This window comes from Ornithodoros turicata, chromosome 10 (assembly GCF_037126465.1).
Source record: "Ornithodoros turicata isolate Travis chromosome 10, ASM3712646v1, whole genome shotgun sequence".
Lineage (NCBI taxonomy): Eukaryota > Metazoa > Arthropoda > Arachnida > Ixodida > Argasidae > Ornithodoros > Ornithodoros turicata.
Genome location: NC_088210.1, coordinates 25,048,144 through 25,059,886, shown reverse-complemented (window position 1 = coordinate 25,059,886; position 11,743 = coordinate 25,048,144). Strand labels below are relative to the sequence as shown.

General features: G+C 42.7%; 2 protein-coding genes across 2 annotated transcripts; one reads left to right on the top strand and one right to left on the bottom strand.

Annotated features, from left to right (window-relative positions):
- Positions 1 to 116: 116 nt before the first annotated feature.
- On the top strand, positions 117 to 5,983 carry LOC135371194 (exocyst complex component 8-like). The gene is made up of 15 exons (XM_064605251.1): positions 117 to 211; positions 705 to 860; positions 956 to 1,051; positions 1,107 to 1,198; positions 1,479 to 1,618; positions 1,710 to 1,789; positions 1,851 to 1,924; positions 1,986 to 2,103; positions 3,230 to 3,419; positions 3,480 to 3,624; positions 4,001 to 4,181; positions 4,248 to 4,378; positions 4,454 to 4,679; positions 5,330 to 5,520; positions 5,575 to 5,983. The coding sequence occupies exons 1-15, from the start codon at positions 151 to 153 to the stop codon at positions 5,764 to 5,766; spliced, it is 2,073 nt and encodes a 690-aa protein (XP_064461321.1). The 5' UTR covers positions 117 to 150; the 3' UTR covers positions 5,767 to 5,983.
- Positions 5,984 to 6,044: 61 nt separating this feature from the next.
- Positions 6,045 to 11,547, bottom strand: LOC135371192 (ATP-binding cassette sub-family F member 3-like). Its single transcript, XM_064605250.1, has 18 exons — positions 11,441 to 11,547; positions 11,034 to 11,181; positions 10,775 to 10,922; positions 10,200 to 10,291; positions 10,006 to 10,134; positions 9,821 to 9,925; positions 9,592 to 9,750; positions 9,194 to 9,343; positions 9,009 to 9,065; positions 8,898 to 8,920; positions 8,781 to 8,836; positions 8,524 to 8,724; positions 7,922 to 7,998; positions 7,668 to 7,842; positions 7,423 to 7,603; positions 6,706 to 6,838; positions 6,544 to 6,631; positions 6,045 to 6,299 (listed from the first exon to the last, which is right to left on the bottom strand). Exons 1-18 carry the CDS (start codon positions 11,511 to 11,513, stop codon positions 6,144 to 6,146), a joined length of 2,151 nt encoding a protein of 716 aa, XP_064461320.1. The 5' UTR covers positions 11,514 to 11,547; the 3' UTR covers positions 6,045 to 6,143.
- Between the last annotated feature and the right edge of the window lie 196 nt (positions 11,548 to 11,743).

Here is an 11,743-nt window from a genome sequence, read left to right as displayed (position 1 = left end):
TTGTATGGCACCTGTATCTGTTTTAAATAAATGTCGAAAAGTATGCATGAAAGCTTCTCTAATTCGAAATTTGAAGGCATATTTTTGCGGACACAGCGTGCGAAACTGTAGCCAGTGCAGGGTGGCTGAATCACTTATCAAAGTTTAAAAATGGCTGAATATTCTGCAGTCGGTGACAAATTTACTTCACCGGGATTCAGCCCTACAAAATGTACTGTAGACTTTAATTGCATTTTGTGAACATCAATGTTTACTCTAGATTTAGTGGCTGCGATTTGGCTTCTTTTGCGCTGAGACTTGCTGCCGCTGAGTTCTTAGTTTGATTAACTTTGTCGTTATGCATTATCGAGTTTGTACAGATCAGATTGTCAGTTTATAATCACGAGTGCTGACATAGCTGCTACTGAATCCACCAGAAAGTGTCAAGCATACATTGGAGAACATCATTTACTCGTGACAATTCTTTGTGTCCCTGCGCTTAGGCCAGTGTTACTAGCCGAAGTGAATAATATAGAAAGAGGTATAACATTTGCTTGAGTTTGAGGAACACACAATACGAATAAGACAACACAAGACTCTCTTGACAAACTTCGTGTTGTGTGTTCCTCAAACTCAAGGACATGTTACCTTTTTCTACAGCACACCAGCTCGCTTGCACCATTCTAATATGCTCATCGTGAATAATATGCCCTCTATAATTCCAGATGTACAAGACTTAGTGCAAAACTCAAGGAACATCGACAGTGTCCTTGAAGAAAAACAACGAATAACTAACCTTGCTGACGAAACGAATAATCTTCTCAAGAAAAATGTCTACAAAAACTACATGCAGTTCATCGAAACAGCAAAAGAAATTTCCTGTATCCTTTATTGCTATATTTTCGTACAAATAAACGTTTCACTGTAATTGCTACACAAAGCAAACTTATGTATTCTGTTTGACCAAGACAAACAGATTTGGAAAGTGAAATGTACCAACTCAGCCACATGCTCACAGAGCAACAAAATGTTATGCAGTCGCTCTCGAAGCTGTCAGTGACAGATAGCAAAGGTTGTAATATGCCTTGCACCAAATGATTCATATCTAATGGTTCTTGTTGTATTAGGATCCGACAGTGGTGAACATGCAAATGAGAAAAAGGAGGAAGATCCTCGGAAAAACCTTTCAACGTTGCTGGAACAAGTTGAAGGATGTACTGTGAGTTTGGTGTCTGGCGATTGCCAATTTTTTTCACCTGAGCCACACTTTGTAATCGTATACATATGTAATCAATGAGCTGGTCAAGCTGTAAGAGCATGGCAGCATGCTTGCATTACTGTCAATCAAATGCATCAGCGTTAGCCTTTTGAAACTAAATTTTTATGAGGGGCACCGGCATAGCAACATCTATGTCTTATGGCTACCGTAGCCTTTTGCTACAAGTGAAAAGTTGTAGTTTGCAGGACGTTGAATGTTAAATGCTCTCATTACCTTGCAGCACTTGTTGGACGTGAAGGAGAGATACCTGATTCGTAGTGGGGAAGTTACCGAACTGGATCAAGATTTAAATGCATCAAAGAAGATATATGTTGTTCTTCTCACGGATTCCCTTGTACTTGCTGACTGGTTGCCAAATAGGTGTGCTGCATGTTCATCCTACATCTTCAATAAACACAGTCTGAGCAAACCCTTATAAAAAATAAAAAAATTTACGTTTATGGTTTTATAGACGCGGCCCCGTGCAGTACCGGTTTCAGACATCTTACGAGCTTGACAACCTCGCTGTGGTCAACATGAAAGAAGACCGCCGTGAGTGCAGCTGACTATGACTTATAATTCTGATTTGATTAATTGATGTTTTACATTTCAGAGACAAAGAATTGCTTCAAAATACTTATGTTCCCACACACACGTCTATTTCAGTGTGAAAGTGCAGTTGAAAAGGTATTTCTTTAATATTGCAGTCTGGAATTTTCCTTTAAAGAAGCACGTTTTTAATCTGCAGAGAATGTGGATGGAAGTTATTGAACAGGCAAAGCAAACCAAGCTAGCTGCAAAAATGCTGAAAAGGGAATCTGCACTTTTGGACCCAAAAGGAAGCTTCCTCAGGGATGAAACGAATCGTGCGTAGATGTTGCTATATGCTGTAAACGGTAACCCATGTGAGGGAAAACCGCATAAAACTGGAAAATCAAGTTACCGTAATTTCACGCATATTAGCCACGGCATATGCGCGATTTTTTTTTTCTCACAGGCACTCTGCGGCTTGTCCACCAGTGCGGCTTATCTGATGACTATTTTTCCCTGGTGACTATTTTTCCCCGTATGCCGGTTTTAACGAAAGGGCCGACAGTGTCTCTGGAACAGCACCGCGCTACCAATATTGCACGAACAATGCGTAACAGGTACGCGTCCATATTCAAGTAGACTGACCTTCCTGGTACCTTCCCCCAAGCAGCTTTAACGAAAGTGGTGACAGTGATTCATGTCTTCTGGAACGCCACTGACCCGTCGATCCATGAAAAACACACAACAGGGGCACAATCCGACCTTGGTATAACAATAGAACTGTCCTCCTTTGTTGTACACCATGCCGACCTCAGAATATGAACCACAGGGTTTATGGCCTTCTCTATGGTCTCCTTCGTCGCACAAATCAGTCGCATCGTATTGCCCGCGGCTTATCTGTCCGAAAATTTTCAAAACGTTCCTAAAGATGTGTCCTGCGGCTTATCTGCGGTGCGGCTTATATGCGTGAAATTACAGTACTGGACATGACAATCTTGCATGCCGACTTGATTGGGCATGTGTTACGCATCAGTCGAGATGCGCTTACGGGTGGATTCTGGTCACCCCTTGAGTGTTTAGAAATGCCTTTTTTGTGAAATGTATACCTTTTTTCAATATCAGGTCATGTGCCATCCTGAACAGAGAATGAAAAAGTGTGTGACATTTTACGAGATTTATTCAGTGTCCGTTCAAGTTGAGGTGGGCTCAACCAAATCATGTAACAGTCTGCGACTCGATCCACATGCAGCGCCAGATGTGTTTGTAGTGCCCTCACTATAGTGCAGTGCAGATAGCCTGCCATTGGGGATATTCTTTGCTCCTATTAAAACAAATAATGGACACATTAGGGTGGTACATGACTCTCATGTGGCTTTACTGCAGTTACCCTGACATGCATGTTCACTAGCACGGACTAGATACCACTTGTAGCTCTTGACGGAAAGTGTCTTCTCTTCGCAGCATTTGATGAAGAGGATGGTGAAGACATGTATAACAATGAAGGTGAGGCTGGTATACCAGAGTGGTTGGTGGAACTTCCCGAAAACCTAGATGTGTGTGTGGCCGAGAGGGACTTCGAGGCAGCCGTTGCCCTGGTGCTTAAAACCAGAGAGTACTTGCATCCCAATGCGAAAGCACTCGAAGAAATGAAGTAAGAACACTGCTTTTGTTAGCACGCCGTTCCTTTCTTACCGAGTGCTGTCGGCTGCAGACCCCGCATTGACCAGAGAGTGAAGAACTTGGTAGATGTCCTCACTACAGAACTTCACGTGTCCCCCGGGAGGTCACTGCAGGGAGGCCCACGTGCTGCACGGAGAGCTGTTGGACTCCTCATGCGACTGGGCAAGTCTTCCCAGGTTGGGCCAGCTTTTGGTGTAGGAATAAGTTAATTAGTGTACTGTAATTAAACTAGTGTACTTTAAACTAGTAAAGTGAAACATAATTAAATTAATCTAAATCTCGCCAAAGTAAACTTTACGCCCCAAACCTCGCAGATTTCCCCAACATAGGGAGCCCCTGCACCCCAACCCCCCAAAAAATGTGTATCGCCTCCTCTCACTCCTTCGCACGGAGGTGTATGAAGTCGGGGTGTGAGTCAGTTGCAGCAGACGATTTCAAACATAGGCCTTCTGTGCCAGTAGTTGCCCATGTGAGAGATGGCGGTTCATCTCCATAGCTCCGGTCCTTGCTACATGGCTTAGAATTGGCCATCACGGGGAATTGTGTTTCTAGGCGTGCGAACTGTTCCTCAAGCATCGCAGCGCCGTCTTGAAATATACTATGCGACAGCAGAAGATGGAAGGGGCCACAGCCCCGTATGTTCGAAGACTGTGTGAACTGTTCTTCAGCAGCATGATGGACACAGGCAGAGAATTCAGTCAGGCCTTTGGAAACAGCAATAGTTGTGCTTCTGGTTAGTACGTTACATTTGCTACGTTGGCCGTGAACTTATACCACATGATGGTTTCCCATTTTTTAGCACTTGTGGTCTGGTGCAAGGAGCAACTGCAAGCTTTCGTGAAGCAGTTCTCAAATCACGTGTTCACAACGCAAGTGCCACTTCCAGTTGCAACCGAGTGCATTCTGATTATCAGGACTCATTGTGAAAAGGTGCGCCTGGCATTTTTCTCTCTCCCCTTCTGGATGCGCGGCTAATCTTGCTTGGTTTTTCACTTTGCCATGTAGCTATGGAAAATTGGGCTGGATCTGTGCTTTGTCCTGGAGAAACTTCTGAAGGATGATGTAGAGCGCATCATCACAGACTCCAGAGACAAGGCCCTGGAAGCCATCAAACTGCGAGCGGCTGAAGACAGGTGGCGTCCACAGAACCTCCAGAACAAGGCTGGAATTCAGAAATTGGCAGATGACATGCTGAACCTTGGGGTCACCAATATAAATGACTACACGTATGGTACGAACCTGTTTGTATATCTGTAACCTACCCATGGGTGCATTCCCAGGAATCTTTTTTCCAGGGGAGGGCAAAGAGCTTCCAAAGTGGGGCTAAGCATGTGACCAATACACGACAATCGAAACCTCCGATGTGCATAGGATCCGCTGGATAAGATTCACATTATGATGACATCTGAGTATAAATAGAGCTTGAAGTTTTAGTGTTTGACCAGATTCTTCCCCGAATTTGCACCCAGAATTCCAAGGTTGCCTCTTTAGGGTGAAACCAGATTTTAACCAGGCAAATTGCCCTCACTGAGACATTAACTTGTTTGGCAGAAAATGCAGTTACATCACCGTTTGTATCAAACCAGTACGTTCAATTTGAGTAACTGAGCCAGATTTCTCCCCGAATATAGCTTACTAGAAATTTTTTCACCCGAATTCGCATGAATTCATGTACATTTGAGCACATGTTTATTTACCCGATTTTTACCCCTCAAATTTAGAAAAAAATATTTCCCGAAAACTTCAGGCTCTAAGTATAAATCGTGATGACCTGCGAGTAAGGATCTTTCTCCCCTCACGGAGCCCCCCACTAACCCGTCCCTTCCCCCAACACTACACACACAGTACGTACCTGAAGAACAAATGTGTTTTTCTTTACAGATGATGTTTGGGTATCTCTAACATCAAACACCATAGCCTTCTGCAAAACATTCCTGAATCTACTGGACGACTTGTACAAGCTCTACACACCGACAACGAGAACACTGATTTCAGATTCCATCATCGTAACATTTAAAGCTCAGCTTCGTCACGTCGATGCCTCCCTCGCAAACAAGAACTTCAGGAGCTCGGTAGGATGGCTCGCATTTAACTGTTCCGTCATTAACCATGTGCACTTTCTTTAGGTTACACTAATACAGAAGAATGCATCGTTCTTACTCGACGTCCTCTTACCGATTTCTGAGCAGAGATGCAACGTAAAAATCAGCCAGCCACTGACTTTCTGGACAGAACTAAGACAAGAATTTGCATCCTGTGCGGGCGAGAAACCCAGTGCCAGAGGCATTTCAAAGTACTCAGCAACTGCTTATCTATAAGAAACTGTATTCTGTGTAACGTACATGTGTAGAACGTCTTTTGCAGCAGCCAGCGTTTCATTCTTATTTAAATAAAGTTGCGTTAGTGTTGCACAGTAGCTAAAATTTTGATGCAGGATTTGTTATTCTGATCATTTATGTGGCTGCCACTCCAAAATTTCATGTAGCGCATTGGAGTTCGGTAGTAAAATAAATAAACACAAATTAATTAAAGTCATCGGAGTAAATTCGGTGCCCGAAACCTCGCCAAAGATTTTTTGGACACGTGCACCTAAGAGTAACACTTAAAGCGGAACATTTATTAAAATAACCTTTAGTTCTCCCTATTTGCAATGTGCATGTACATAAATAGAGCAGCAGCAGCAGCAGCAGATCGCCTATCGACCCTGGGATTCCAGCTCCTCTTCGACCAGCTTTCGGTACTGTGGGAATCCTCCTTCAATACTGCACACGTTTTTGTTGCCACACACCCAGAGCTCTTGGCACACCAGCTGAATGAGACGCTCGTCGTGAGACACAAGCACTACACCTCCCTGTAAGGTAGACACATCCACTGTGTATGTACTGTAATCTACCAAGTGAAATACAATGGCCACATAGCTTAACTAACTAAACAAAACTTAAAGAAAGAAAAAAATGTATAGAGCACAAAAAAAAAAACCAAGTGCGATCCTGCACTTCTGCAATAGTGCACATCTCATTTTTCGGGTATGAATTCCGCAAGATATTTTGCTTGCTTGCTAATGTAACGAGAGATTCAGCTAAAAGTACCTTTACCTGAAATGTATTTAAAGAATGCCCAAGTGCTTCTATGGTTTCAATATCCAAATGGTTTGTAGGCTCATCCAAGATGAGGAAATGAGGCCTGTGATATGAAAATATATTATTCTGTAGTACTTAATTTTAGTACTGCATATCTTTGCTATGTAGAGCACTTACCGCAACATGGACATAATAGCAAAGGCTACCCTGCTTTTCTGCCCCCCTGACAAACTTCCAATGGACTGTAATGCCAGGTCTCCAGTAACTCCAAAAGAACCTAGTTGCTGACGATAGTACTCTGCTGACTTTCCTGAAACATAAATTAGTGTCGTACTCTTAACACAAGTTATCTTGCAGATATGCCTCTCAATGTCACTAACAATGACACTTAGAGGGTTTGTTACACTTTGATAGATGTAATGATAGATGAGTTTGTACTACATGCCAGAGTGTTAAGAAAAAAAAAAAAAAGATCATTATTTGAAGTGTCATACTTAGCGCGATAAAAACCCTTGAAAACATGAGCTATGACCATTCCCATTGGTTGTTGTAAGCACATGACACCTCTCGCATTTCCTCATTGGCGGAGACTCCTGCGGCTTTGACATCACTGTAGGAGTCTCCGCCAATGAGGAAATCTGTGGGGCCGGTTTTCTAGATGTTTATTACTCTCTTTGCTGTAGTACTTGGAACGTAGCTTTCTACTGATGCAAATTACCATCTGTTACATTTATCTGGAATAACTTGCCCACCGAAGCAGCATAATGTAAAAAAATGTTTTTTTTTTATTTAAAGATTTTTAACACAAAGACAAAACATACAATTTTTAAACATATCTGGCACTAGTTCATCCCACGCCTTCAGCAACGTCAGCGCTAATGGTGTCAAACATACCTGGAAATCGCCTTGCCATAAACTCTAGCGAACACACTCCTAGCTCCAATTGGTCGACGTGATGCTGAGTAAAATAGCCAATGACGAGATTCCTATGTACATGACGAATGCCGGAAGTCGGATTAAGTTCGCCAGTGAGAATTTTGAGTAGGGTAGTTTTCCCAGAACCGTTGTCACCAACCTGCGCGGAAAAAAATGATGTAGTCGAGACGACAAGCGGTGAACTAGGCAAAAATGAGACTTACGATACATATTCTAGACTGCATGTTGGCAGACAGGTTCACTCCTTCCAGAATATTGTGGCCTGACGAGTAAGAAAAAGTAACTTCGTCCAGCTGTAGAATTGGGGGGAACAGAGGCTCTGGATCTGGAAACCGCAGTGTGACTACAGCTTCTTTCTCGACTGGCTTCAGTTCAGGTCTTTTCAGAAATGGAAGCAGAGAAGTGGCGCATCATACTAATGTCGCACTTTATGCGCAGTCATAGACATTGTACTTACAGCTTCTCTAGCATCTTTATTTTACTCTGTACTAGTGCAGCACGGTTTGCATTGTACCTAAACCTGTCGATGAAAGTCTAGAGTGGAAAAAGAGTTGATGTAAGATTTGTAACACACAGTAACACATCTTCAGTGCACACAGTAATACCACAGTAATACAACACACCTTTATTCTCAGACATTTGTGTTTTGGGGTTTTGTGTTTTGAAAAACAGGGAGTACAAATCAGGATTTTATTCCAGGCCATCAAACAGAGCAAAATCGGCGATGGCATGTGAAAGAGCGCATTTTCGAATGAAAAGAAAACGGAGCGTTTTTTTTTTTTTTTCATGTTTCAGATTAACATGATATACTGAGCGTCAATGCTCAGTATTTATGAAGTATCTAGCCCATAGAGGGGGCTGAATTTGCACTTTGGCAAGTTCAGTTTGTGGGGTTTTACACAAGGAGAGCAGCATGCAAATCGAGGTTAGAATGGGGTTTACAGGGTTTATCCCTAAAACACAAGGCTCTATTCATTCTAGATATAAAATTCCAGGGCAAAAATAAAGTACCGCTTGCATACTTGTAACAAGCAAAATGAACTTGTAATGCATGCTTACTTGAACATGTGCCCTATATTGCTGCTGAGCTTCGTACTCTCGCTGCTGGTTTTTCAGTTTCTCTGTCATGACCTTCACAAAATTCTCATAGTTTCCGCGGTAACTGTCTATTCTTTGCGAGTGAAAGTGCAAAATATCCGTTGGCACAGAGTCAAGAAATAGCCTGTCGTGCGATACTACTAGGAGTGTTGATTGCCACTCCTGCAATTTTTTGCAATAAATTAATGCCACGTTTCCACAGAATTCAGTTTGCTTACCTGAAGATATGTTTCCAACCAGATAATCGCCTTCATGTCTAACATGTTTGTTGGCTCTAGAAGGAATAACGTTGCAATGAACGACTGATTTGCCATACAAAGACGCTTGTGTCTTACCGTCGAGTAAAAGCAGATCGGGTCTTTCGTGGAGAAAAAAAGAAGTGGTGGTGAGACTAATACTGTGACAAGGACAAGACGGTTCTACACCAGTAAAGATTTTTTCCTTACTTTGTGAAGAGAGCTCTTGCAAGCGCAATACGCATCCTCCATCCTCCGGAAAACTCCCTGCAATCAGTCAGCCAGTCAATCAATTAATCAATGAATGAATGAATGAATGAATGAATCAATCAATCAATGGACAACATGCGCTTCAATATCAATGAGCGTTACGGCTGCACGTGAGAGCCTCGTACCTTGTTTTCTTTTGTTGCATAGCTGGAGTAAACCCAAGACCAGCCAGAATAACTGAAGCTTTAGCAGGAGCACGATCAGCTTCAATATGCTGCAGCTCTGCATACACCTGAGACAACTGTTCGCTTATGTTGTGGTCTTCGTTTTCACACCTGACATGAATATGAAAGGCACACATTTTTAAGAAAAACTATAAATATGCACAGTTCAGATATAACGTAAGCTCGACCCCATGCAGTGCTCTAACGTAAATCCCCGCAGTACTGAAAACTCCCAAAAATAGTTTGGTGAACCTTAGTGAGTGAGGGACTTAATAGAAATCACCAGAGAGTTACTGCCACGAAGCAGTTTAACGCGAGATTTTTAGTTCACTGCCATAGTGTACATAATGGTAGCTCACTCTTTGGCAGCCAGTGCTGTAAGTCTCTTCTCCTCATCGAGCAACCGTTGACGCTTCTCGTCACAGGACAGGACACTATCCAAAGCTGTCGTATCATCACCAACAACCTCCTGCTCGACGTGCAGAATGGAAATATGTGATGGGATCTTGAGCTGCCCACTGCGATATAATAGAGCGCATATTGACGGCAGTTACATACTGTCGAGCCGCCGAAGCTGCTTCCGCCAACCTTGAAAGCATCCGAAGAAGCGTAGTTTTCCCAATGCCATTCCTTCCAACCAGGCCGTATCGTCGCCCATAACAAAGCGTCAAGTCAGCTCCACACAGGAGTGATCTGTAGGAGGCACGGAAAGGTAATGTTTCCAATTCGCAAATAAAATTTGTAGCTACGCAACGTTGCCCTTTGAGACATACTTTTCTCCGAAGGCGATGTCAAAGTTTTCTATGCGGATGTCCTGCACTCTGCTTCCACCCTTGCTTTCGAGCCTCGCTTCTCTCTTGCTGACAGCCTGGCTTGCCGTCGCTGCTTTCAGAACAGGTTGGCTGCAAAGAGATCGGTTCTCCTCGTTCGGGCATGAAATAAGTCTCAGCGAAGGTGGGCAACTTACGGAGGTGCAGAAGGCTTCTCAACGCCCTCTCTCTTCTCCTGCTTTTGCCGTAATCTTGCTTCCGCCTTTTCCAGTTTCTTTTGGTCAACTTGCTGAAAGCATGTATTTCACCATTTGTGCCAACAAATAAGATATTTTAGAACGTTAGATCAATTACGACCGTAACTGCATGCATATTGCAGAAGCCACAGACGCACACGTGTTGTTATGGTGTGTAAACTTTTTTTTCTTGTGTACATACATGCATGTGTATATCTGTATTTCATACAGCAAGACATTAATGATCAAGATATGATCTCGTTCTTTGTGCACTTTGAAACCCACTCTTGTGAAAGGCAATATATGCACATAGTTTCTGAAAGTGGCAACATCAGCACAAAAAAAGGAGCAGATGTTGTCACTGAACTAAAATTATATATTTCGTTGCATTTATATTTATTGCATTTTGCTATTTTATAAAATTATGTTCATAGTTAGTGTGGACACCCTGTACATAAGACTTACACAAACTGCTGAATTTGAACAGAATAGTGATTCATCATTGCTCATCACCAATGACATTAATAAAAGCTCACCAGTGTGTTGTCTCTTTGCTTCACCCATATACTAGTAACTTCTGCAGACTTGTCTTCATAATCTTGTGCCATCATCTTCAGTTGTACCGGTGCACTGAGTACCTTTGCGCAGGAGACATTGCCGTCTCCGTTTATAGCACCCGTTTCACTACACGAAATGAAAGTAAAATATTGTGCTGCGTTAATCTCAAGTAATGTAACACATCATTTTTAATATTTTTTTATGGCGCCGCGACCAAGTTTCTACCATACTCCTCACCCTTTCATTACTTCCAGTAACCTTGAGCATATGTCTCGTATTTCACCTTCATCCTTCGAGTCCTCAGATATTTCATGAAGCATGTCACCTACGGCGTCATAGATGTCATCCGGTGTCACGAAATCGTCTTTTCCACCATCTAAGACTCCTGAGAAAGGCAGGGAAGTTTTGAGGCAAGGAAGCAAAGACAGAATTCAAAAGTAAAACGATCTTTCCGGCATCATTCTTCGTTGCATGCGCGAAATATTGAAATCGGAGTATGACGTTAACTGCATCAAATTGGACTGATGTGCACGCCGCCACTGCAATCAAGGTAGACGAGCACGGCGTGCCAAAACACTTCTTGGCCTGGCGGTGTAGCAAAACCCAGAACATATAGAGGTAATGCCACGACTTAATTCACTAACCTTCAAGATAATCAAACAATTCTTCGTCAATATTAGGAAAAGCGCCTATGAGGACATCTTCGACTGCTTCCATTTTTAGCTGAAATGGATGTTGTTGCCAGCGAAGACGTGGTTTGCGCCGTTTGCGCGTTGTTCGGACGACATGAGACATGAGTTTAGTCGCTCGTTGTCTGCTATGAACTGCCGTAAATCATCCAACACACATGTATGGAATCACTAAAAACGCTATCCTTCGTGAATATTATTGTTTTCTTGTCTTCGCCGTTTTCCCATTCACATGGTGGTACGTAGTTTCGTTTTCGG

What these genes read in the sequence shown, in the direction of transcription:
- LOC135371194 (XM_064605251.1), top strand. Translation starts at nt 151, where the DNA reads ATGGCTGAATATTCTGCAGTCGGTGACAAATTTACTTCACCGGGATTC. An exon ending in CAGCAATAGTTGTGCTTCTG is followed by an intron (nt 4,182 to 4,247) that starts GTTAGTACGTTA and finishes CCCATTTTTTAG; the next exon opens with CACTTGTGGTCTGGTGCAAG. An exon ending in TCAGGACTCATTGTGAAAAG is followed by an intron (nt 4,379 to 4,453) that starts GTGCGCCTGGCA and finishes TTTGCCATGTAG; the next exon opens with CTATGGAAAATTGGGCTGGA.
- LOC135371192 (XM_064605250.1), bottom strand. Translation starts at nt 11,513, where the DNA reads ATGGAAGCAGTCGAAGATGTCCTCATAGGCGCTTTTCCTAATATTGAC. An exon ending in TTACTGGAAGTAATGAAAGG is followed by an intron (nt 10,923 to 11,033) that starts GTGAGGAGTATG and finishes CATTTCGTGTAG; the next exon opens with TGAAACGGGTGCTATAAACG. An exon ending in GAGAAGCCTTCTGCACCTCC is followed by an intron (nt 10,135 to 10,199) that starts GTAAGTTGCCCA and finishes ATCTCTTTGCAG; the next exon opens with CCAACCTGTTCTGAAAGCAG.